The sequence below is a fragment of the Corapipo altera genome, unplaced genomic scaffold (genome assembly GCF_003945725.1).
Source record: "Corapipo altera isolate COAL_440 unplaced genomic scaffold, ASM394572v1 55, whole genome shotgun sequence".
Lineage (NCBI taxonomy): Eukaryota > Metazoa > Chordata > Aves > Passeriformes > Pipridae > Corapipo > Corapipo altera.
In genome coordinates, this window is record NW_020884882.1 from 5545382 (window position 1) to 5570816 (window position 25435).

Genomic DNA, 25435 nt, shown 5'->3' on the forward strand with positions numbered 1-25435 from the left:
ACTTGGGCCATTTCGTATTTCTAAAGCTCATAGCTGGGCTGCAGACCAAATATGGTCATTTGGGAAGCGGCTTCAGTGCCAGTGTAATGGCAGTAAGAGTCCTGGAATGACCGTCTGGAATTTTCGAGTAATGGAGGGTAAAAGCATTTGGTGTGCAAGATACATAGAATGTTTTGAATCAATTCTTTGATGCTTAATTTTTATTTATAATTCTGGAAGGTACATGTTCTATTTAATTACTGTTAGGGCATAATTCCTTTGCTGATCCAGGACTCTGATAGGGTTTTCTTTTTCAGCTTCACACGTCAGTATTGTTCAACTAGTGGCTTGAAGCGTGACAGCCTGCCTGCTATAAGGCAGTGCAAGGAAAAATGCCTCATCATGTTTTCAGTTTCTTGAATGAAGCCGTTTAGCTGAGCTGTAGGGCAGCACATGGTAATCTGAAATACAGGCTTTGATGCGTGACAAGGAGATGAGGCTTTGAAGTTATCCCTCCAGAAAGATATTGCAGCCACCAAATAAGCAGGTTTTGTGACATTAAGTACACCCGCATTGTTAGCAGTGAAAGATGTAATTAAAATGTGTGTAATATATGCATTAACTTTCAGCAGAGTTAAGAAAGTATTATTTAAAGCTATTAAATGGAAAGTAGGTCTAGCTTTGTGATGTTTTAAAAGGTGGGAACTTGTGTTTGTCCCAGGTTGTGCAACAAAGCCACTGAAGAGTGACAGGGCAGCTGCTGAAAGCAGTGCCCAGAGGAGTTATTTACCCCTGTGCTCACTGGAAGTTGCTGTTTGCAAACTGGAGCGATCCAAGATCTTATCCCTGTCCTGGGGGGTGAATTTTGGTAGCTGTATGTTATTAGTCTCACACTGCTTTGGGCATGGCAAGGTCCCATGGTGGGCTCTGGGGCACCCAGCTGCCCCGGCACTCTCCTGTGCCCACAGTCCCCTGGGGATTGCTCATGGCATCGTGCCACAGAGCCACCACCACGTGAGTGGAAATACATGGGGACTTGTCACCCTGGGAAGATGATTCACCTCACCAGAGCAGCGTGCCGTCACTTGTTATGATTACAAACAGCCTCACCATGTGCCCTGGGGATCCATCACGCAGCAGTGGGAAATAATATGGAAACTTTTCATCTGGTGGAGCAATGCTGCTTCTCAGCTTGGTGAGGCAGAAGCTGGAGTTCTCCATAGCTACCCTGGCCTGAATCCAACCAGACCTTCCACCCTCCTATGGAAAACAAGACTGTTTACATGAAAGTCTCGTTTACTGGTTTCTGCCATGGGACAGCTAATTCTGATTATTTTTAATTTTTTTTATCCTGTGGTTGCTCTGATATAGGGAGGCATTTTGTTTCTAACTGGATCATAAGTCATTGTTGTGGTCATCCTACATCCTGCTCACAGCACCAAGGTTGTGCTCTTGTGCTGGTGGAAAGCCCAGCTTCTGACCCTGGCATTGGGAATGAGTAATTTTCCTCTGAGGGCCAGGAGAGCTGGCACTGGGCTCCAAAATGCCAGCAGCCTTGAGGGGTGACGCAGGGGTGACTTGATCCTCACCAGCTGCCACATGTGTGTGATGAGCTGTGTCTGTGGGCTGAGAGGAGAAACAAAATTCATGGGGCAGGTCAGTGCAGGCACTGGCCTTTAATTTTGGCTTGCCACAGTGCAGCTACCCCAAACATGGCCTCACGGGGTCCTAAGGAGGTGCTCAGGGAGCTGCTGGGTCTCCCCTTGAAGCTCATCTGCTCCCTGCGGGGACAGGGAGCCCAGCTGTGCCCTGTGCTCTCCTCACAGCCCCCCATGGCATCCGGAGAGCCCAAGGTCTCCTCCATTTTGCTGGGACAGAGAATCAGCCCCTGCCTGGCAAAGTCACCAGAGCACTGCAAACTGCCTCACCAGGGCTGTGACCTGCTGAAGCTGTGGTCTCAGGAGAGCCCTGATGATCCCTCCTTTCCCTGTCACCAGTGAAGGAGTCTCCCAATGACTCTTCCCTGTGGCTGCATGCTGAGATTGCAAGAGCAGATTCCCTGGTTGGCTCATGCCATGTTTCAACATAAAACCACTGCATGTCTCTGCTTTGGTTTCTCTATTTTAAGAGCCATAATTCGCCATGACTATCTCCAGGGACTTCCCACCAGGTGGCCTGGAATAGCCATGGTGTGGGTAATCCATCCCTGGAGTGAGTCAGTGCTGCCCTGCACGTGTCCCACGAGAGCCTTTGGCCAGGCACGAGAAAGCTGAACAAACAAATACGACAGTAAACAATGTTTGGAGGCTTGTGAAGTACCTCCCATGTCCGATTAGGTCACTTTAGCGGAAGCTCAACTTTGTTTTGCCCAGCTTGACTGGGAAGCTCTTTAAAGAAAACCCAAAGCAGGCTGTGCCTCACCTTCACCAGGCCACCTAAACCCCTTGATTTTAGTTATAAATCTCTTCTAACAGCTCATGTTATCAAAAGCTTATGGTTATCACAGTAAACTCTGACCTGGAAAGCCATTTACACCAGTTATCTCATCTCTCCCAGCCGGCCAGAACAAAGGGACATCCTTTATCAAAGCACAGGTGGGGTGAGGACTTGACCCAATTTGCATTTACTCAGGAGCTGATCTCATTTCCAATTTAATTAAGTTTTCTCATATTTTTTGGCATATCCTAAAGGTATGCACCAGCCTGATATATGACCCAAGGGGAATGAATGTAAATTGCTTATAGCAAAAGGATTCGGGTGGCAGTTTTAAGAAAAAAACAGAGTAGATTTTAAATGCAGGTTGAAATGCAGCTCCTGAGAGCAAGCAGTGTCATCTGTTGGGAAGAGAGAGCAGGTAACAGGCTTGTAACCTAAATGGCAGACTTACTCTTATACGGGAAATAGGACTTTTATCAGTGGGATGCTCTGATTTTAACCTTTGTGTCCTTTCCACAGGAAACAGGGCAGATCTCCGTGCTCTCTGATCACAGCCCACACCAGGACCTGGGAAGGGGGCAGCTGTTCCCCATTCTCGTGTTTGCTCCCAGGCCTTGTGCAAGGGGACTGTGAGGTCTCTCTGTGGGGTGCAGCACTGCATTCCCCTTCATATCTCCCTGGCAGTCCTATTGCATCCCCTTTATCTCCCTGTTGTAACCCCTGTTGTATCCGCCCTTGTATCTTCTTGTTGTAACCCTGTTGCTGCCATTATCAAATTCCCTTTTTTATCCCTGTTGCATCTCCATGGCAACTCCATTGTATAACTTCTGTAATCTCATTGGATCTTCCTTGAATCCCTGCTGTGTGTCCCTTGCATACCCCCATACATCCTTGTTGTATCCCTGTTGTAACTGCATATCCCACTGTACCCCCTGCACACCCTAAACCAACTACAGCCCTCCCTTGCACCCCCATTGAAGTCCCATCACATCTCTCTGTTGCCACTCTGTATCCCCCCCTTTGCACCTCATTGTAGCCCCTCTTCCATCCCTCTTATACCCCTATTTTATATCCCACCTTGCATCCCAGTTATGTACCACATGCATTCCCACTGCAGTCCAGTTGCATCCCCCCTGCCACCCCACTGAATTCCTGTCACATCTCCCATTACAGCTCCACTGCATCCCCTCACTGCGCCCCCCTTTCCACCCCTGTTCCCTCCCATGGAAGCCTCATTACTTCTCCCCTTGTGCTCCTTCTGCAGCTTCACTGCACCCTCCCCTTGCACCTCCACTGCCGTCCCTTCACACCCCCCCCCGCTGTAGCCACCTCGTAGCCCGTGTTCACCCCTATTATACCCCATCTGCAGCCCCCCATTGCAGCCTCCCTTCCATCCCTGTGGCAATCCTCCTTGTACCCTCATGGAAGTCCCATTACATTCCCCACTTGTACCCCCACTACGGTCCTATTTCATCCTTCCTTGAGCTTCCATTGACGTCCCTTTACACGCCCCCACTGTAGCCACCTTTCAGCCTTTGAGTACCCCCGTCGTAGCCCCAAAGCCGCCCTATTGCATCCCCCCCTTGCGCCGCGTTGTAGCCCTCCCTTTCCCCCCTATTTCATGCCCCTTTCACCCCGGCTGTATCCCGCCTATCCCCCCTCGGCATCCCGCCCCGCGGAGCCGCATCCCCGCCTCTCGCTGCGCCCCGCGGAGCCGCACCGGCGCGGGGGGAGGGCGCAGCGGAGCCGCCGCGTTTCACCGCTCGGCGCTGCCATTACGGCTCGGCTCGGCTCGGCACGGCACGGTGAGAGGCGGGGGGGCGGGATGCGGGGCTGACAGTAGCAATGACAGAACCGGGGGGCGACCGAGGGGGCACCCGTTCCGGCGTGCGGGTCTCCCCGCTCCCAACCCTGGCATCGCTGGCGGTGGGCTGGAGAGCGGGAGCAAAGCCAAAATGCAAGGAATAATTTCAAATGTATATATTTAAAGATTTAATTAATTTGTCTTTAAATTCTCCCCCTCCCCAACAATTAATCATCTGATGGCACGGGGGTTGGAACAAGATGATCTTTAAGGCCCCTTCCAACCCAAACCGTTCTATGATACTATACGATTCTGTGGTCTCGGCTGCTGCTGTTTGGAGGATGCTGTCATTTGGCTGGAGGAGGATGCTTTGTGAGGGGGGGAGGAACTTTGTGCTGTGAGAAGGGCCCCTGGATGTGGCCCTCGGATACCCCTACCCCATCCCTCCACAACTCTTTCCTACCCCCTCTTCGCCAGGAGAGGGCTGAGTCCGGGCGCACTCGTGACATCGGATGTGCCGTGCATGCTCCGCTGCGTGCGTGTGCGGCAGGATGAGGATGGCGACGGGGTCCGGAAGAAGGATGGGCACGTTATGAATTTCGAAAACAGCAGCTGGCTGGCAGCACAGCCTGCTTCGGTCGTGCTTTTCATCCACCTTGTCCCCAGGCTGGCTGGCAGTGACACTGAGAGCTCGTCCCTGCATGTTCCCAGCCTGTGGTGAAGCAGCAGAGTCGGGGGTCAGCCCGGACTTTCCAGCTCATGTTTGAGCCATGTTGCACAGATACAAATGGATCAGAGATGCATGTTTTGTGAAATGGTGCTGCAGAAATAATGACCTCATTTCTGCCATCTATAAATAAATGAAGGTGAAAGGGCGCATTTCCTACTCTCGGCTCTCTCCGGAGGCTGGATTAAGATTGAGAGCTGTCTGGCTGACAGACAGAGATCCTTCACTAATAGATATTAAACTACAACTTCACTGTGATTGGCATCTAAAGGATCACCCAGCAAACTACACCACTGGGGAATCGTAATATTAGTTATGTCATCATTTATGGTCAATATGAATTTCTGGCTGCTGAGGATGCCAAGGGTAAGGCAGTTTCCAAGGGAAAAGCGTCACTTGCATGTTTTGGGTTTTTCTTCTTACATGGTTAGTGGTGTGAGTCGAGGTTTCTGGGGGCCTCAGCCACTGAGGTCCCTCAAAGCTCCCTGTTTCTGCAGTGGGATCTTACAATTGGTTGATATTTTTTCCTTTTCAGATCTTAAAAGAAAAATTAACATATACCTAAATGTGCTGCTTAGATTTCAGCTATTCGGCGATTTAACTCTGTTGTCGATCAGACACAGACTGCTCTGGGTGCAGGTGGGGTAAGTAAAACCCTGGGTGCGGGGCAGTCCCAATGAGCACAGCCCAAGACAACCTTTGTGCTTGAATGTTGGCATGTCTGGTCAGTGAGGGCACATGTGTCATTCCTGTGTTGTGAAATCCCTCCCTGGCCTTGCTCAGGGCTGCCACTCTCCTCTTCCAACCCAGCACCTCCGCCTTGGGATGGTTTTTGTGCTGCTGCTGCTGCTTCTGCATCCTATGTGGGGCTTGGAAAAAATCAATAGATACACCTGAGCTGCACTATTGGGTCTTCTCCAGCCTCCCTGGTATGAGCCACTGAGCTCGAAAGAGAAAAAATACTTTTGTCCCATGGCCCTGGGGACTGTCGACAACATGCGACCCACAGCCCCCTCCTGCCTGGCCCCTCTGTTTGAAGGTGATGAGGCTCCTGTTTGAATTTGGCACAGGGTAGGAAGTAAGTGGAGATGTAGAGCATCTGTCCCAGGACCATCCCATTACCTGGGGTGCCTTTTTTGGGGAGTCCTCCCAGACTGAAGGCTGCAGAGGTTAGTGACTGTCATTCAGCTGCCAGTGTGGGAACCAGTGCTCCTGGTTTGGCATCCTGTGCCCTGCCAGGTGCACAACACACTTGACATTATCACCAGGTGATCTATTACTGCCATGATCATATGTCACTTATCAGAGTTGCCTAATTGATGTTTGCAAATTAATTTATGAAATACGTGGAGATCCTTCTGAGAAGCAGTAGCAACACTCGAGGCCACTTGCTGTGACTCTTGGTCACAGGGCACCTCAAGGTGATGGATGAGCTGTGATCTGAAGACTTCCAGCTGTTACCAGGGAGCTCGCCTTTATTTTTAAGTCCACAGTGTCTCTAGCTGGTAGCAAAGGACCGGTGCAGCACGAACGGTGATCATCCCCTGGGCACGGCACCATTGCAGGGGGCTGGCACTGTGGGTGCTGTCACGAGGCATTGGGAAGCCGGTGTCCCTGCAGCACTGCTGGGTGCAGAGGTGGCTTTATGGGGCTGGGGTTGCTAGGGGCTGTGGTGATGGTGTGGCTGCCCCTGAGTGCATAGCTGGGCCTGCTGGCATTTTCGTTCCCGCTGCCTCCATCGGAGGTAGCCATGGAGATCAGTGGCGATGCTCTGCCCACGCGGAAGGAGGCTCAGCAGCATCCTCGCCCCCGGGCACCCGTGGCCAGCAGGGGCCCCGAGCGGGGCTCGCTGGGTGCGCGGGGCCGGCATTGGGCGTCGGGGCTCACGTGGAGAGCGGTGTCTGGCGTGGCCCTGCCGAAATGCTCCGGCTCGGTGGGGACGGGAGCCCCTCGGGATGCCCCTGGCCCTGTGGCCATGGCAAGGGCGGGAAGGGGGGCGTCTCTCAGGGGTTTTCTGGCTCCCGTGCTGGGTGGCTCCGGTGCTCCCACTGATCCTCCAGCGTGAATGTGCAGGGCCAAAATCTGCCTGCTAGTTCAGGTCAGCATTTTTCCTGCCTCTCCAGTAATTTCCTGCGGCTGCGCCGCGCTTCAGCCAGTCTCACTCAGGGAAGGGGGGGGCACGGAGGGTGCTTGGAAAAGTACCTCTAAGACGAAGAGGAAGGGGAAGAGAAGCTGCTTAGCGGGCTTTGTTCTAATAGCAGTAATCACCTGAAGGGCGACCATGAGCCCACGCCGCCGGGTCCGCGCAGCCCTGGCCCTCCCCGCCGCACCGCCCCGGCCCCGCTTCCTCCCCGATGGCCGCCTGCACTTTGCTCCTGCTTGGCACAAGTGCACTCGACTGGCTTTATTGTATCCACCATTACATAAATGGGGGAAAGGTTAGTCAGAAGGTGAATATGAGGCGTCTTGAAGGGAAGCCGGCGACTTAAATACCCCGAACTCGCCGGGCTGCCGAGCCTGAAGGGCGGAGAAAAAGCAGGACTGCGATTTTGACCTTGTTTTTTTCCCTCTTCTGACAGTTTGTTCAGACACTGCCGCTGCCCACAGCGAGCAGGACTTGTGCCGAGAGGAGGAGGGGAACTCTGCAAGGTAAGCCGGGCTTTTTAAAGGTTGTCGGCTTCTTGTGTTGCTTTCTAAAAGCGGTGGTGGAGGTGGAGGCAGAGGTGGCGACCCCGCGCCAGGGAGCACAGGGATTCCCACCGCCCCCGCTTTTCCTGCCTGCAGCATTCTCTCGTTACGGGTCACCACTGGGAACAATGGCGATTTTCTGTGCTTAATTTCTGCCCTGTTTTAGTGATGTAGCGAAAGGCAGCGAGCGCTCAGGAGTGGGCTCCCCGGCAGCCCTGCTCCCACGGACAAGTTTATCGGTTTCACGGTGTGTTTATTTATGAATAAGCCGTGCTGAGATCAAGGATCTTTTTTCAAAATGTTAATTAAACGAATAACGGCGTGTTGTTGTGGTTTGAAGACGGAAGTGAGGTTTAGCTTTGTTAAGGAAGTGACTGGTGTGGAAATATTTACAGTCTTCCTCGAATTTCAGTTATTCCTATTTTCCCTGGGGGAAGAGGGCAAATCTGGCTGATGCTTCAGAGGTTCTGTAACCCGTTTCTCTTGGTCGAGTGGAACGTGGGGGTTCGATGAGGTCCAGTGTGACGGTGTCTGGGGGTGGGAGGCTGTGACTGTGGTGGTTCTCTTCCTGTTTCATGACATAACATGCCACATACCACCGGGAGTTTTGCAGGAAGCAAGGATAAATCTGCCTGTCCTGGCAGGGAGAAACGTGGGAGTGGTGATGGGGGGGGGGGGGGGGGGGGGGGTGGGAAAGCAGGCGTTGAGGATGTTTTGTTTTATCAATGTGGTACAGAAGTACCGAGGAAAGAGCGAGCCATGAGTTGCTTAGCAGGGGGAATCAGAGGAGATGAGTGTGTGGCAGCGTTTAATCTCTTAATGAGAAAAATATATCCCAGCTGCCTGCGGTGGGGAGAGTTCAGGGACAAGCATGGCATCGTGTGGGAGCTCGTCCTTGTACCCAGTGTCCTCTGCCTGCTGTCCCTGATATTTGTCTGAAGGATGCTGAGGAGCTGGGATAGGCATCTGTAATCCACATGAAGTGCAGAATGTGGGGCAGAAGCGAGGATGTGGGGGTGGGGATGGGGATAAATTTGTCTCAGATAAGGGTTGGTCACCAAAGAGTGCCCTGCCAAGTAGTTTCCTTCAGTTTCCGAGAACATTAATAGGCTCTGCTTCCTTGATTAGTTGGTGTCTGTGCAGAGCGATAAGGAGAGCTGGGCTCAACCCATCAATTCTAGGTCAGTGGTTGTGTGCTGGGGATTTGGGATTGGGCAGGGGGAGTGGAGAAGGAGCTGGACGCCTGTCTCCAAAAAAAATGTGGAGCCTGCCTTAAGCCAGCCCTGCCTGCACCCATCAGGGGGAAAAGGCTGCCTGCACTCATGGTGGGGGGAAAGGCTGCCTGCACCCATCGGAGGGCTGTGCTTCCTGTGTCTGCAAAGTGTCCCAAGGGCCATATTGTTACCTGTCACCTTCGACATGTTCCATGCCTGTTAGGAGGCTCATTGCCCTTTCGAGATGTGCTCTCCTGAGAGGATAACATTGCAATAATTAGATCCATTAAAGAGCCAGAAGAAATAATTGGGTTTTAAAACTTAAGAAGACTTTGCTGTGCTCCTAAGCAGTATCCTCTGCCTCTTGCAGAGCCGCTTTCCTCTTCCCCTGGCAGCAGAGTTCTCATTTAGCATTGACCTGTCATCGTTTCTGGGGGTTAACCTCTGATCCTTCCCTAAACGCAGGCAGGTGAGGCTGGGTGGTGAAGAGCAGCATGGACCTGGATGTGCTGAACATGTTTGTCATCGCCGGTGGCACCCTGGCTATCCCCATCCTGGCCTTTGTGGCCTCGTTCCTCCTGTGGCCCTCAGCACTTATCCGCATCTACTACTGGTGAGTTCCTGAGCCCGGCTGCTCTCCGTGTGGCACAGGGGTGGAATGGCTCCTGTTCCCAGTAGGGCCCCACACCCATGCACAGTGGTGTGCATGGAGGTGGATGTTGCTGTGTGTAGCTTTAAGCATCTCTGTAAGAAGAAAATGACGTTTTCTTATTGCATTTTTGCTGCTGAGGCTTACGTCTGACAGGGCTGCTCTGGCCCTTCATGTCCTAGGGCTTTGGCTGGACTGTGTCAAGGGGCTCTTGGCCAGGCTGCCACTGCAGTGCTAGCATGCAGGATCTCTCCAAACCTTTCTGGGTTGTTTCCTCTAAGGACAGGACTGTGGCTGAAAAAAGCACAGCCATTGTTGCCTGTGCCCCAGCCTGGCAGCTCTGGCAGTCTGGTGACCTCCCACCTCATCAGTGTGGCCACGGCGTGGGTGTCCCTGTGCTCACATGCTCCCTCCCTGCTCCGTAGGCAAGGGCTTTTCTCTCATAAGTAGTTACAGACAAGGCTTTTCTGATCCTCTCCTCTTCTTCTGGAATGGAGCATCAGAGAAGGTGGGATGATGCTTTTCCTTACACCCTTGCATCTTATCCTTTCTGATTACCAGAAGGCAGGCATTACATCCTTCAGTCCTCCTTTGTCCCTGGAAATCAGTGATAAGCACTCTGGCAGCTTTCCTCTCTAGGTTTGTTGCAGGGAAAAGCTGGAATAACTCCCTTCAGAAGTCAAGGCAGAGTCTCATCACCCAGCATGGAGCAGGCAGCAGCAGGCAGAGTGAGCAGAATAGGCAGAGCAGGCAGCGCATCAGGCTGTCCTCATGTGCTGCTGGCAGATGGTGGCTTCTGCAGTTCAGCTCATGAGGTGTTCCCAAATCCAAGTGACCTCCCGTGAAAGGAAGATGTTTGCCCACCGCAGCACTCGGATGAAGCCTGTTTCTAATGGCATTTTAATTAGCAGGCTTTTATTCACAGCATCTGAGGCTGAGAGAGGAGAGGGCATGGAATGAAAACACCAGGAATGGGATTGTTGCTCTGCAAAGGAGAGCAGGTGGTGTGACAGCCTTCTGTGTCACAGATGTCCAAGTGGTATCAGGTTTGGCAGTCAAAGTGGTTTTTCTCTTTGGATATATGAGCAGCTGCTGGACCCTGATGGGCTGAGATTCCAAGGAAGATCGCTGGAGAAACTGCTGCAGCAGACCTGCCCTGTGGTCAGGGCAAAGCCTTCTATGGCCACAAGCAGGAGTGGCAGGACAGGGCAAAGGAGGTGCAGGGACTGATGCTGGGAGCTTGGAGGAGCCGGCGTGAGAGGGAGGTAGAGAATCCTCTGCTGCTTTTGTTCTTTTTTGGTTACAGATCAGGAACCAGGTGAAAATGCACTGTGGGCAAGTTAGTCTGTGTTTGGCTGAAGGAGGGAGTGTGTGAGCAGGGATCAGAAGGGCTGTCTTCTTTTGAAGGGTATAGTGCCCCCATCTCTCTCTCTCCCAGCACTTCTGGCAGTATGGGCATCTTGCAGGAGTAACTGCAATGCCCTGTGTGTCATGAGCACCTCTTTTGTTAGGGACAGTGGGCAAGAAGGGTGGATTTGCTCTTTACTCTTCCTTTCTTATTGGCTTCCCTCTGAGTTGGCTTTTTTTTTGAGTGAAATCGTTGATTTTCCCCATCAGCAGAGGCAGGAGAGGGGCAGGCAGCATGCCATACTGCCCTCCCCTTCCAGCCCCATGCAGCTCCAGCCCTGCGGCGCTGCTCCTGGGAGATCCCTGGAAGGTCCCAGGGGATGCTCTTCCCTTCTCCCACAGTTCCCTGTCCCCTCCTCCTCCTCGCTGTTGGTCTGCAGTGTCCTCAGCTGGAGCAGTCAAGGGTCAGGCTGGGTCCCCCTCACCCCTGGTCTCACTGCTTTCCCTGCTGCTAATGCGCCTCCTTCCCTGGCATGATGTCCAGGGCTGCCCCACTGACCCGGCCTGGAGCCGCTCTGCCTGCACTGTGACAGGGGTTAATCAGTTTAGCCACTGCCACTAAGCGAGTTAACACCTTGTTGGGGGATCAGTTCAGCTTTGCACAGATTATTTTGCCTTCTGCTGAATTGATCCATTAGGATCAGTTGCTAAAAATGTTATCATCTTGCCCATCGGTAGTTCACGCCAGTGCTTTTGAGGCAAGGACTCTTAAGACACTTATTAGGGAGAAATTCACCTCTCCTTGTAGGACCAGCACTGAGCCAAGATGCTGCTTAAGTCCTACTAGCTCCCTCGAGAAAGGGATTATGCTAAAAGAGGATTTCACTATGCATAAGCTTTGAGTGGGCTGAGAGGTAGGACAGTCCAGAAGCGTTGGTGACCTTGTGCTTGTGTCTTAAATAAATTCTGGTACAACATATATTTTCCAGTGTCTTGGCCATCAGGAGTAGCCCAATAGTTGTCCTGACAAAGGTTCTGTTTGAGCACAGGGGAAATGCAGAGAAAGAGAGCCTGCTCTCTGTCTTGGGCCGCACGTACACATCATGTGTCCAAAGTGTCACCGATAATCTCTGTCCAGGTCTTTCTGGCTGGCAGTTTCACTGCATCCTCTGAGTTGCAAGAGTGTGCTGGCAGGAGCTGTCTGCCTCTGCTTTCAGAGGAACAGCCCTGGGGCAGCCTGGTATCTCCTAGGGTGCTAGACCCTGTAAAAGGATGGTCCCCTCTGGTCCTTTGTGTGTATATAAATACATTTCTAAGGGTTATGTAGCTGGTCCATAGGAACCAGGTTCTCCCTGGCTGGTGCTCCCAGGTGACATGGTTATTTTGGCTGGTGTGCTTGTCTGTGGGCTGATGTTCTCCCATTGATGCATGACTGTGTCCAAATAACTCTGTGACAGATCCACTTTACCAACCTGGAAGAACTGCCTCCCTTGGCCTGCCCACCCTGCGCGCTGCCTCGCTGTATGTGCTGCCCCTCCCTGGAGTCTCTCTCCTCAGACCAATCTTTGGGTGTTTTCAGTTTTACGATTGTCATTTTAGCCCATTTCCATTGCCAAATGAGTGAGTTAAGGCCTTTTTAAAAATTCTTTACAAGCAAAGTGTCCCCACAAGCCACTTGCAGTGCATCCATGAATAGCCAGCCACTAGTACTACACCTGTAAGGGATTGCATGTATGCACAGGATCTCGTCCAGGGACCAGATATTCAGGATTAATCCCAGTAGTCCCATGATGGCACCAGCATGACCCCAACCTAACTGGCCTTAGCAAGCCATCTGTGGCTGTGTTTGGATTGTCACCTAGCTTATATCATGGCTGGGCCCTGGTCTTGTCTCGCTCACTGGTGTTTTCTCCTCTTTTCCAGGTACTGGCGCCGAGCCTTGGGCATGCAGGTTAGATATGCAAACTACGATGACTATCAGTTTTGCTATTCCTATAGAGGAAGACCTGGATACCGACCGTCCATCCTGATGCTACATGGGTTCTCAGCCCACAAAGACATGTGGCTGTCCATAGTCAAGGTGGGACTCCACTATCACGTTGCTTCTTAGTGAGAATTGATGGCCCTGGTTTTGGGGGCAGTGTGGGGACCCAACGGTTGCATGCATGGGATGGGATGATTGTGGTAATGTGCTAGGAACACCCTCCTTACTCCATGCTCATTGCTTGTTGGATCCCTTCAATCCCTACAACATGCAGAGCTGCAGGGGAAGAGCAGTACACACCTGCTGCCTCCATGGGAAGCAAGTCTTGGCCGTGCTTTCTCATCGTGTCATCCCTGGTACATGAGCTGACTTACTCTGGTGCACAAGTAACTGGGGCTGCTAGGAGGGGAGCAACCCCACTGCTCCCACCTGTGGTCACCACTTTCCACCCCTGGGCTTTGCAGCAGTTTCCCTGCACCATAACCATCCCTGGCTTGTTTCTGCAGTTCCTGCCGAAGAACCTGCACTTGGTGTGTGTGGACATGCCCGGGCACGAGGGCACAACCCGCTCAGACTTGGACGACTACTCCATCAGTGGGCAAGCTAAGAGAATACACCAGGTAAAGCCCTAGCATTGCATTGCCTCTGCAGAGGAATGTGGGGACGTGGGGGACGTGACGGAGGTGGGGACGTGAGGGATGCTAAGTCCCGTGAGTCCTGCCTTGTTCAGCCCCGCTCCCTCCCCTCCCAGGCAGCCAGAGCCACCAGCCTCAAGCTTTTGAGTAGAATTTCTCTAATGACCCCACGCTGTTGTTTCCTCTCCCCTAACAACGCTCCTTCTGCTCCCTGCCAGTTCGTGGAGTGCATCAGGCTGAACAGAAGGCCCTTTCATCTGGTTGGCACTTCCATGGGGGGAAATGTTGCCGGCGTCTATGCTGCTCAGTACCCAGAAGACATTTGCAGCCTGACCCTAATCTGTCCTGCAGGTGGGCAAGGCAGGGGAGGTGAGACAGGGAGGGCAATCAGGAGCCAGTGCAAAAACCCAGGGCAGTGCTGGAGGTAGAAGAGGGGTTTAGTGCAAAGCATTTTGAAATAATTTGTATTTTCAGTTTGGAAATCTCTGGCAGGGCACGGGAGAAAATCACAGCCTTGTACTTGCTGCTCTTTTTCAGGGGTTTGGCGTTTGCCCCACTGTGCCTTGGTTAGAGATGAGACTAGGGCAAACAGGACAAGTCCTGCTCTGCAGGAAAATGCCTTTTCCCTTGGGATGGCAGGCATTTTACATGGCATATCTGCAGCTTCTCAGTTCTGGAGAGGGAACTGAGACTGCAACGGGAAAAGCCTTCCCAGGCTGGCCTCCTGAAAGCCCTGGTGTGCTGGAGGACTGGTTCTTTGGGAGCTGGAGAGCTCTGACCTCCCACCTTTGGGTTGTGTAAGTGGGAAAAGCACATCAGTGCTGGGCACAGGTCAGCGAGGTGTCCCTGTGCCTGCACAGCACTCTGCCATCCCCCCCATTCCCACCATCCCCTTCCTCCCCACCATTCTTTGGACAGGGGGCTCAGGAGAGCCTGGGCGTGACATGCTGCAGGAGGCACTGGGGGGAGGGAACTTCTCTGCTGGGGAGGGCTTTGCTGCATCCTAGTTGTTACAGCAGCTCCTTCCCCTCCCACGCCAGGAAAGCAGCTTCCAAACAAGAACTAAGGAATGAAGCAAAGCAAACGTTACCTAGTTACCGGGCTCTGGGGGCGTCAAGGTTCCTACTCCCCTCTGGGAGAGGTGTCAACTGACTCTCCGGCTGTTTCTTCATGTGAAACCTCTGTGTGGGGGCTGCAGCACAGCTCCCTCTGTGTGGGATTGTTGCCAGGGGATTTTTCCCTCAGTGGTGCATGCACATGAGGCTGCTGAAATTTTCTGTCCAACGCTGTGCAAGGCAGCCTAGGCATTAGTGTTTGCATCTGCTGACCACATAAAAATAGGTGCTATAGCTTTTACTGAAGTATTCCTGCATGTCTATAGGGGATACACCTTGTGTTGTGTCAGCCTATGGTGTTGGGGGTCCCTGGAGCAGGAGGGAGGTTGGGGTATCTCTGGGTGCATACTGAGGTTACTGAATGAACAGATATTTTCTTCCCCACTTTTTTATATTTTTTTTTAATGAGTGAGCAGGCAGGAAGCCAGAGGCAGGGATGAGGAAGGTCAGTACAGGGATATTTTGTTGCTTGGGCAGTTGGGGAGTCTCATCCGGGTTTCAGCTCATGCCCCCCTTCTCATTTCACCCAGGCCTGCCAAGTACCACCGACAGCAAGTTCATTAAGCAGCTCCGGGAGCTGCAGGAGTCCAAACGCATTGACAGGATCCCTTTAATCCCCTCAACGCCCGAGGAGATGGCGGATATGCTGAAGCTTTGCTCCTACGTTCGCTTCAAGGTGCCACAGCAGGTGAGAAGCCGATGCTGTGGTGGTGGGGAAAGGGGGCTTGGAGGTGGTGAGTGGGTTTGCTTCCCCCTGAGCCTACATGGTGGCAGCTGAGGTGGTGTGGAACTGGAGCTGCCATCCCTGCCATCACCCAGAGGAGACACCCCTGGCCCCACTCCCAGCACCTTTCCAGCACTTTCCCTTCAAACCTACTTTTCTGAGCTCCCTCTGGCAGCGCCCACTGGAATTCCTCCTGCCATGAAGGTTTTGGCAGCAGGCTGGGATGTAGAAGGGTTTTTTAGTAAATATGGCTGTCAGGAAGCATTAAATAACTAAGGCAGCTGTTGTCCGGAGTGGAGGGGGATTGTTTGCTGCTTTTTAAGTAAAAGCCATGGAAATGTTAATTGCCTCATTGTCAGGTGAGAGGAACTTGGCAAGGGGCTGGCTATTAGGCTCGGTTTCCTTAGGAAGTCTGGGATGAGTAGATTGGAGAGTAAGAAAAAATATAAGTGTATTCTTTTGGGGGTTTGGCAAAAGAATACAAAAAAGAAGAAAAGTGCAGTCATGGCTGAGGTGGCTGCTTGCCAGGGGGAGAAATTGGGTCTGCATCATAGAAGACAGAATTACTTGTTGCTGAAATACATGTTGCTTAAGTGTGGTTTCAACAGTCCCACATGCTTAGGAAGAAGCTCATGCTGGGGCCAGGCTTGTGCAGGGCATGTTGGGGTGTCAGGGGCTGTTCTGAGGTGCTCTCGAGCGTGCTTAGCCCTGTGTGAGGCATGTGTCCCCTCTAGCAGCTCTCTTCTGCTCTTCCTGCAGATCCTCCAGGGCCTCGTTGACGTTCGCATCCCACACAATGAATTTTACCGGAAACGTAAGTACATGGCAGCACCTCCTCACCAGGCTTTCCAACAGGCTCCCCAGGGTGTGGGGATGGGCTGTCCTCTGCCCCCATGTCCCCTGCACACTGCCTGGCCCCAGCACCCCTCTGCTGCCTTGCTGAGGGTGGGAGGGAGCGACATCATTAACAGATTTGGGGACACGCCTTGGTCGCTGCTAGCAATGTGCTGCCACCCCCACTGCCACCCCCACGGGTGATGGAGTCACTGGTTCACCCTCACTGTCCCATCTGGGTTAACAGTACCGATGAGGAGATGGTTTGGTGGAGGAGCCCGCTGCAGCTGGGCTTGGTGGCAGGGCAAGGACAGCCCGTCACCATTGCATGGGTTTCCCAGTGAGGGAACGCTGGCAGGACTGGCTCACAGGGGCCCCTTTGAGAACGGGAGGCAAAACATCTCATGTAGGACTGACTCTCCTCTTGCCCCACTAGTGTTTTTAGAAATCGCGGATGAAAAGTCCAGGCACTCCCTCCATGAGAACATGAGCAAGATCAAAGCACCGACGCAGGTCATCTGGGGAAAGCAGGACCAGGTATGCAGCCCCCTCCTCATCCCCCATGGACCATGTCTCCATCTCTGCCTGTGCCCTCCCATGGGGGCTGTGCTGCCAAGCTGTGCACTGCTCTGTGGGGAGCTGGCACTGTGTCCCTGTCCCTGGTGGCTTTGGGCATGGGGGCTTGGCAGGGTGATGGGCAGAAAGCTGACAGTCAGCTTCCCAGAGAGGGGAAATGGCAGAGCCAGGGCTGGGGAGGGCAGGGGGGCAGGTGGGTGGGTAGTTGCCAGCACCAAAGCTGGGAAGAGGAATAAAGTGTCAGCAAAGAGAGTTGTCCTAGCAACTGGGAAGAGATGTGCTGTTTGTGGGCAGGCTTCAAGACAAAGCTGTAGGGTTGGTTTCAGAAGCAGGAGTGGGAGGGAAGAAGTGGGAGAAAGCATGCTGCAGGCATGCAAAGTGCTCTATAAATGCAAGGATGCAAGTGTTTGCTTGCAATGATCCATTTGCACTGAGCTGACAGCCAAAAAAACATCCAAGAGAGTTCCCTGCTGCATGCTGAGACTGGCACCAAGCAGTCTCCTTTCCCTGTCCCCAGGCAGGGTGCTGGCATCACAAGGACTCTGTCTGCATCTCTGCTCAGCATCTTAACTGGACTTGCAAAGGCAGCTCCAGCAGGGTTTCTATGGTGTCCAGCAAACCCCAGCTCTGACTGTTTTTCCCCTGCCATGCAGGTCCTGGATGTTTCTGGCGCCAGTGTTTTAGCAAATGCAATCCCGGACTGCCACGTGTACATCCTGGAGAACTGTGGGCACTCAGTGGTGGTGGAGCGTCCCCGCAAGACGGCCAACCTCATCCTGGAGTTCCTGGCGCTGCTGCACAGCATAGACAACAACAAGAAGCAGGCGTGAGCATGGCAGGGAGCTGAGTGCCCATGCCGGGTCTGTTAAATTGTAAAGTACTGCAGATTTGATAAGTTCTCAGGGATCTTGTACAAATCGGAGTCAATGTGCCAAAGTCCCTGAGGAAGGCAGAATCACTGATACCTAAACCTATAGCACCACTGGCACAGTGACCTAGGGGTCATTGAGCAACCTCCATAGATACAGAAATGGAAGCAGAGTATTTCCCTTTTCTACTTAAAGTAGAAATGAGCTGAAATCACCCAGCGCTCCTCACACAGCCGCCCATCTTACCCGGGTTACCAGCACGTAGTTATCCATGACATTTACCTAAACTATATATGAAGTGTAGGAAGGAGGGAGCATCCTGGACTGAGACTTACAGTATTTCTACTCCTTAGAGTCCGTCGTGTTGCATGCTGCCGTGCTGTAAGAGAGCCCCCCAGTGCTCCAGGCGTCTGCTTGAGTGCTCTCTGTGTAGCTCCTTAACTCGTGATTTATGCAGAAAACAACAGAAAACTTCACGTGTGGAAGTCCAATGACTGTATGTGCAAAAATGTTTACACTCCGAGTGGGTTTTTCTAAATCCCTGAATAGCTCCTGTGTACATGTAATGCCTTAATGTTGCCCAGGGTGCGGCGTCCGCGCACAGCCCGCCTTGCCCAGGGATGGTTCTCCCTGAGGATGAACATAGCCAGTGGAAATGGGGTGCAGATGGCAGCCTTGCCACCGCTGTGTGAACCAGAGGGATGGAAACGGCCCGGGGTGATTCAGTCCCTGGGCCCGAGTCAGCAATAAGCCCGTGGGCGAATTCTTGTCTCAGTTCCTCTATCACATCGCGCTGCTGAACACCTTGATGTAAATAACGATTTTCTTTATGAATTCTGTGAATTCTGCAAAAGCCAATGTCACCAGGACAGGCGTGAGGGGTGGGAGCGGGCTGCGTGTGTGGCGGGTGCAGGGGATATGGGCTCCTGGGCTCGCTGGGCAGCGAGGATGGAGTCAGCTCGCCCCCGAGGCACTGGGTAGTGGTGTGGAAAGGTACAGTGTGCTTTTGATGATTATGACTCCTGATCAAGTGAAATTATAGGTAGAAACAGGCAACTCTCCAGGTGCGGTCCCTCACTGCCTACCGCAGGGACAGGGCACTGGTCCTGGCCACGGGCAGGACCAGCGGGTGCTGGAGGGCAAGGCAGTGCGTGGTGCCCTCAAAGGCAAAGCAGCAGGTGGCTGTCACCCCTGGGTCACCCCCAGCCCTCCTCAGGGGTTGACAGCAGGTGCTGCTTGAGCCCCCCCAGACTGGGTATGCAGGCTTGCGGTGCTGACAGCCATCTGCGCGACGGCTTCCCGAGGTACCCCCATCTGTACATATATCTGAAACTCCTCGCCAGCTTCTCTGCTCTTTTTAAGAGAAGAAACATTGTTCTTTTAGAAAATTAGAAATTTGCTGTTAATTGCTTGGTTATTGTTTCTACTACAGGAGTTGATTTAAAAAAAAAAAAAAAAATTGATGATAGTTTTATGTGGTGAAAGCCAGAAAAACTTGTTGGGTATCTATATGGTTTCTCATGCCACAGATTGCTGTATGCAAAGGATTTATATGGCTATTAAAATCTAGTGATTTAAGGAGTCCACAGTGCCATGACTATTTTTTCCTTTGAGGAGGAAGGGGGTTGTGGTGTGGGATGATACACAGCACAGGGGCCTTGCTCTGCTGCTTCTTTCCTCCACACATTTCTGTGGTTTTGGCTCAAGGAATATTCGGTAACAGAAAGAGAGATGATGAAGACCAGGAAGGCTCAAGTCTCATCTCTTCAAAGACAATACCAATTTTCTTTTTTTCTTTTTATTAAGACGAGATAGTGACAAACGCTCAGGAAGGAAAATAAAACCTCAAGGGGCAGGGTAGTTGGGTTTTAAGCACCAAGATTCCTCTTAAAACTCTTGCAAGCGTGTTAAATACCAATTTCAGCTGTAATTACAAGTCTTACTGAATTCATACACTGTGCTAGTGATAGCCTGACATCGATATCCAGGCGAATGTATTTGTGTTTCTCCTTTCCCCAGGGGCCTCTCAAGGCCTGGCAGCTGCTTTTTTGACAGAGGAGCTGCAGGGAGGGCTGAGGAGCATCCTCCTGGCACCTCATTCCCCTGCCCCTGCCCTGCCACTGCTCCACTGCTGCAGTGATGCACAGGTCAAGGTGACCCTATTAATGACCACAGCGCAGGGGTGTGAGGGAGCTTCTCTCCCCCAGAGGAGAGGGGGCTGTATGAGAGGGGGCTCTGGCTACTGATCCGAAGCTCACTTCAGCTGCACAGTTAAGGGCAGCTGCTGTTCGTTCTGGCTCTGGCCATGTCTGTGCCCAGGGTGGCCCCACAGTAGCAGCTGAGCCCACTGAGGAGAAGCAGGGAGGGAAGCTGCCTGCACCTGCAAACACACCTGGCTGCTGTTCCCATTAACCCTCCTTTCCTGCTGGGAACCAGAAAATCCCCACACCAGGCAAGGGTTGCTCCCCTGTTTTCAGCTGCTGCCCCCTTGGCACTGAGCCTCCAGTGAGTCCTGGCCACCCTACAAGTAAAGCTGTGTGTCTGGACTGTGCTTGGGAAAGGGCAGAAGCTCCTGTTCCTCCTGGTGGGTTTGGGTGGCCTGAGGGCAGAACTGGAGGAACCACAAGGAAACAATTGGATCTCAGTTGTGGTGAGCCTGCACATAGCCTGAGCATCCTGGCAAGGTGGGAGGGAGGAGGTGTCCTTTTACTTTGTTGCACAATTTATAAGTATTGTTTTCCTTATAATCATGAGAATAAACCAGGGCTGGGCTGGGGCTGGGCTGGACTGGGTTATGAGGCTCATGGAGGTAAAGGTTCACATGAAAGCTGACTAAGGAGTCAGCCCTTGGTTGTTATGGGTCTTGCTAAGGCTGTTTCACTGTATCCTGGAAAGAGGCTGTAAAACACAACAGGGCTGGCTTGAAATAAAGATAAAAATCCCTCTGGGCGAGCTGTTTTGCTGCTGAACATCCCTGTCTGTGGTGGTACCTGCTCCTGACTCTCAGTGGAAGCAGGAGGGACAGAGCTGGTGACAGGGTGATATTTGGTGTGTGCCCAGCTGCTGCTAAAAGGGAAAATGTAGTGTCCTTGAAACATGGACATTCAGGGAAACCTGGGCTGGGTCCTGCTCCACACAGTTATAGACACATGCCTGTCTGCAGTGGAGAAGCATCGTTTCCCTTTTTTTTTTTTCCCAGCAAAGGGGAATAACAGCATTTGCTGCCTTGTTCGGAGGGTTTCACCAGCACAGCCCTGCACAGAGCATCCTCTGACAGGCAGAGTGATGCTCAGGGTGTCTGGTACAATGGTTTGGGTGCTGCCATGGGTGTCCCCCACCCTGGCAGCCCACCAACCAGCTGAGCCTTCCCTTGACTCAGTGTGTTTCACAATCCTCTTGGACACACTATTTTTCCTGCGGAAGCCTGGATAGGAGTGCCCTGGAGCATGGTCCCTCTCACTCACTGTGGAGGGGGCACTACAGCCCCCCACCCGTGTCCCTGCAGTGGTGGAGGCACATATTCCCTGTGATGCCTGTGGCTGCCTTGTGTTGTGATGAGGGTGTCCTGCCAGGACCCTCCAGCTGAGACTTGCAGCAAATGCAAGAAAAACACACAGGATCTGGTGGGGGGACGGGTTTTGGTTGTTTTTCCTTCTGGGAGGCCCTTTTCCGAACAGGAAACTCCGGGGGGTGGTTTGGGATTATTCATTAAATACTTGCTGAGCTACTAGTGCTCGGTGGCTTCTCCCTGCCATTCCCTGCCCGACAGCGCTGCCTGTCTGCTGCCTCTGACCATAGCTCCACACATGCAGAGCAAACCTCGATTTTCCCTTCTTACAGAGAAACTTTGTCTTCAGCCGACAGGCTCCTTGCTTGTTGTGAGTCTTGCTAAGGCTATTTTGCTGTATCCTGAATAGAGGCTGCAAAACACAACAGGGCTGGCTTGAAATAAATCTAAAAATGCCTCTGAGCAAGCTCTCTTGCTGCTGAGCTTCCAGGTCTGTGGTGGGACAGAGCTGGGAGCAGCTGTTCCTGGGTACTTGGGGTGTGCCTTTTGGCTGAAACAAAATTTCACTTGGTGGTTTAATTCAGCTGACAGGCTGAAGAGACCTTTCTGACAAAGGCCTTTTTCATCAACTTTTTTAAGCCCCGCAAATAGCTGTGAGCAGGGTGGTCTGACAATGGCTCTGGCTATTGCCTGAAGCCAGGTGCTCAGCAGACAGTGCCCTCACACCCCTCTCTGAACCCCACTCTTTCCCAGAAACCTGTTTCGCTCTAGAGAGCAGGACCCACGCACAGCCCTGGGGTGCGGCTCTGTTGATTTTATTTGTTTTCTTGCGTTCCAGGAAAAGCTGGACGGGAGCATTAGGTGAGAGGGCAGGTTTCCAGTAGCAGAATTGGGGTTTGTGCTTCCCCTTGGGTTTGCAGAGCATTCCCTTGGCCCAGGCTCTGGACCACCTCTGTGCAGGTGTCCTGCATTACCCACCTTGGGTGGGTAATGCAGGGTCCTCTGAAGGCACAGGCACGTGCAGCTACAGGGGGAGGCATCACTCAGGTCTGCCATGGCCTCTGCCTTTGCCACCCAAGCATTGGGAAAGCCGGGGGAGCTCAAGAAGCAGGTCAACCTGTGTCCTGAAGGAGCAGCCTATGGTGCTCCACAGCCATTTCATGTGATAGTAGTAATGCAGGGCTGGCAGAAACCTTGAGAGGCCATCCAGGTCATCCCTAGATCATCTCCTGCATGAGTTCTGAACGTCCCCAATGGTCTTGGACATGTGCTCAGAGGGCATCCTAACGAGTAGCCTGAAACTCTGCTGAAATTCAAGCTTATTACTTCTCCTGTTCCCATTGGATGCTGGGAGCCTGTTCACAGCTCCCTGCAGCTCCCTCTTGCGTGTTCGCAGACTTTCTGCATCCAGAGTAGAATCTTGCAGGCTCTGCCAGCTGCTCCTGTACCTGGAGGGTACAATCTCTGAGCTTAGACTTTTCTGGCTTCATGAGTGTTTTAAGAGCAAACACCCCCGGTCAGCTTGGTTTAAAATAAATAAATAGTAACAATAACATCCCCTCACCCCACTCCAAATGACGTGGTTCAGCCTGTGATTCACGCTTTCCCGCAACCTTGATCCCCAGCCTGCCTTTGAACGCTGGTTATTCATACCTGGAAGCAGAATACTGCATAAGTCTTTCCAGAACCACATCTTCCTTTCTTTGCCCACGCTTTTTTGATCTATTTGCCAAGATCATCTGTATCCTACCCCAGCCTCCCAGCACATCCCCTTGGAGTGATATCAGCTGTGTGTTCATTAAGCACCCTGGCCTCCAGCTCGATTACTGAGGCACTGATGGAGCTGGCAAAAACAGTGTGCCTCCTTCCACGTCCACATGGAATCACTGGTAACTAGTGAGAAGAATTTTGCTGCATATTTTGCAGCCACCTTGCAGCTTGAGTTTCTTTATTTTTCCAGTGGGAATGACAGAGCTTGCTTAGCAAAAACCCTACTAAAGAAATAGTTTTTATTGCTCTTTTTGCCACTGGGGCCTGTTGCCCTATTGGAAAAGAAAACTGATTTGGAGTAACAAGAGTAATTATTGTTATTGACCACTCTGACAGTTTCTAGGTGCTTTGCATTTCCGTTCCCGAGCAGTTCTGGGATGCTGTGGGGACCACCTCCAGATCCAATACCTGGAACATATTTGCCTTAGCATAAATAACCCTTAGTGGTGTCCAGGTGGTTGTGAAATATTTGGAGTCCTGCATTTGACCCTGTAGGCAGGAGAGAGGTCACTGGCCTGTTTGCAGATCCAGGTGAAGGCTGGAGGACAAGTGAGGCTGTTTGGGATCACAGATGTTGTGGATTAGGACCTCATGGGCGCTTCTGTGCCCATGCGGTCCCCAGCCACGACACCTGTGGCATCCCAAATTTCAACACCCCATTTTGCTAGCACTTGTAGCGAGGTGGCACCAGGTGGCAGCAAGGGACCAGGATGGGGAGCTGCTGCAGCACCCTGGGGGAATCAGCTTCGCCCCCAGCTCCAAACCGCAAATTCTGCTCCTTGCTTTGGGCTGATGTCTAGGCAGGGTCTGGTCTCTCTGTGGGAGTTATACCCTCCATATGTGCCGAACCCATGTCTCACCCATCCAAGGGCAAAGCCCAGCATTCCTATGCTTGATGCTGGGTGGTCTCGGGGTCAAATTCACTCCTTCCATAAGATGCCCAGACTTTGAAGTTTAAGAGCAAGTCACCCCTGAAAGGAGTTAAATAATTAACTTGTTTTCAGGTTACTGGATTTGGCTTGCAACAAAACCTCCCTGTGTCAGCAATTCTTGAAGGCTTTTTCTGGGCTCTGGCTCAGAGGGGGATGATGTTAGGGATGTGAAAGGAAAAAAATAGGTGATGCTGGGCCAGAGCACCACTGCTGGGAGTGAAATCAGTTTGTGCATCCCATTCCCTGTGGGCTGGAGGAGACAGAGGTGATGCATCTACCCCTTTTAGCCCTGGAGAAATGATGTCAGGCCTCCCATCCCACACAGCTCAGGAGAGCCTGTGCAGCATTCTCCTCTCCTCTCTGCATCTCTCTTCAGCACCTGCTCCCCTGCCAGCAGTTCCCATCTGAGCAACCAGAGCACTGTGGCCAGGAGGGCTCCTGCAAATCTCCCGGCAGTGCTTCAGAGCTACTGACCTGGATTCAGTTAGTGGGAGATGCACCTGGCCACGGGTTACCTGCCACTATTCTCTGTGTCAGTGCCTGACTTTGGGTTTAGCTGCATTTGGAGCCTGAGCAGGCGGCTCTGGGTGGAGGCTGGTGCTGTGCCGGCACACAGAAATGGGATCAACAGCCTCTTCCTGTTGTGCAACTGTTGTGCAGCCCACGTAGAGAATTTTTGGGAGATTTGTCAAGGCTTTTGTGTTTTCAGATAATATTTATTTGCTTGTGTCAGGTCTTGCTTTCACAACCAAGGGATTTAAATACCACAGGCTGAGAGGGGGCATGAACCTTGCCTAGTCTACCCTGAAGTGCCATGTGCTGCTCCTGAGGCTCCCTGTGCCCATCCCAGCTGCCCTCACCTGCCCAGCCCTGGGCAAGACTCCCCAGTCCTGCTGACTCTGGAGCTGGGCTCTGGCACAAATATTATTTACAGTTTTGCGTGGCAGCCCACACATGTTTCTGCCCCTATGTAATAGTTCACCCTGGGTATGAGCCCACTCATCCATCCTTGACCCACGTGGTGGGGCCTGGGCTTCAGGTACCAACACCTCCTGCTCCACAATCTGTGCCAGGGGCAAGGGATGGCTGAGCTCATCCCACTTGTGTACAGAACCACAGGTGAGCTCTGCCCATGGGGCTTCAGGCTCCTGGCAGGGCAGGGCTGAGATTTGAGCTCCTCTCTGCTCTGAAACCTGCCACTTTGCCACTTCCCTGCTCCCCACTTCTGATTTGGTCCTCTCCTTGTTGATCCTGGGGTACAGCTGGGATCAAGGAATAAGGCACAGTGCTGTGTACTCTAACCAGCATCTTTCTAGCAAAATCCATATTTACTGGATTTCAGGCATTTTGGCGGTGCATACCCCTGACCTTGCTGTGTTTCTGGTTGTGGTTCCCAGAGTAGGCACAGGGATCCAGGGTGTGAGCATCATTCCCAAGGTGAAGCCGCCTGTAATGCATAGGGGGAAAAGGCAGGGAAAAGTTGCAAAACCCAGGGCAGGGGCCAGAGCAAAAGGTGTGCAGCTGACATGCCATCTGTGGTTCAGGGGGCATCAGGGTATGGGCAGTGTTTGGAAAAATAACCCCTGGAGGGGCTGCTAATGCTGGCAGGAGCCTGGTGTCCAGTGGTGTCCTGGCCCCTGAGGG

The 25435-nt window shown here is 52.5% G+C and overlaps 1 protein-coding gene across 5 annotated transcripts; it reads left to right on the forward strand.

Moving 5' to 3' along the window:
* The first annotated feature begins 4126 nt into the window (after positions 1-4126).
* Positions 4127-19162, forward strand: ABHD6 (abhydrolase domain containing 6). 5 transcript variants are annotated; one of them, XM_027640563.1, is made up of 11 exons: positions 4131-4220; positions 5482-5590; positions 7526-7595; positions 9314-9461; positions 12768-12924; positions 13335-13448; positions 13682-13814; positions 15109-15266; positions 16062-16116; positions 16573-16673; positions 17366-19162. In XM_027640563.1, exons 4-11 carry the CDS (start codon positions 9343-9345, stop codon positions 17540-17542), a joined length of 1014 nt encoding a protein of 337 aa, XP_027496364.1. In that variant the 5' UTR covers positions 4131-4220; positions 5482-5590; positions 7526-7595; positions 9314-9342; the 3' UTR covers positions 17543-19162. The 5 variants fall into 5 exon arrangements, with proteins under 5 accessions (XP_027496369.1, XP_027496364.1, XP_027496366.1 ...); XM_027640565.1 differs by having other exon boundaries at positions 4171-4220; positions 5525-5590; XM_027640568.1 differs by lacking the exon at positions 5482-5590 and having other exon boundaries at positions 4127-4220.
* Positions 19163-25435: the final 6273 nt, after the last annotated feature.

What these genes read in the sequence shown, in the direction of transcription:
- ABHD6 (XM_027640568.1), top strand. Translation starts at nt 9,343, where the DNA reads ATGGACCTGGATGTGCTGAACATGTTTGTCATCGCCGGTGGCACCCTG. An exon ending in GCTTCAAGGTGCCACAGCAG is followed by an intron (nt 15,267 to 16,061) that starts GTGAGAAGCCGA and finishes CTCTTCCTGCAG; the next exon opens with ATCCTCCAGGGCCTCGTTGA. An exon ending in CAATGAATTTTACCGGAAAC is followed by an intron (nt 16,117 to 16,572) that starts GTAAGTACATGG and finishes TTGCCCCACTAG; the next exon opens with TGTTTTTAGAAATCGCGGAT.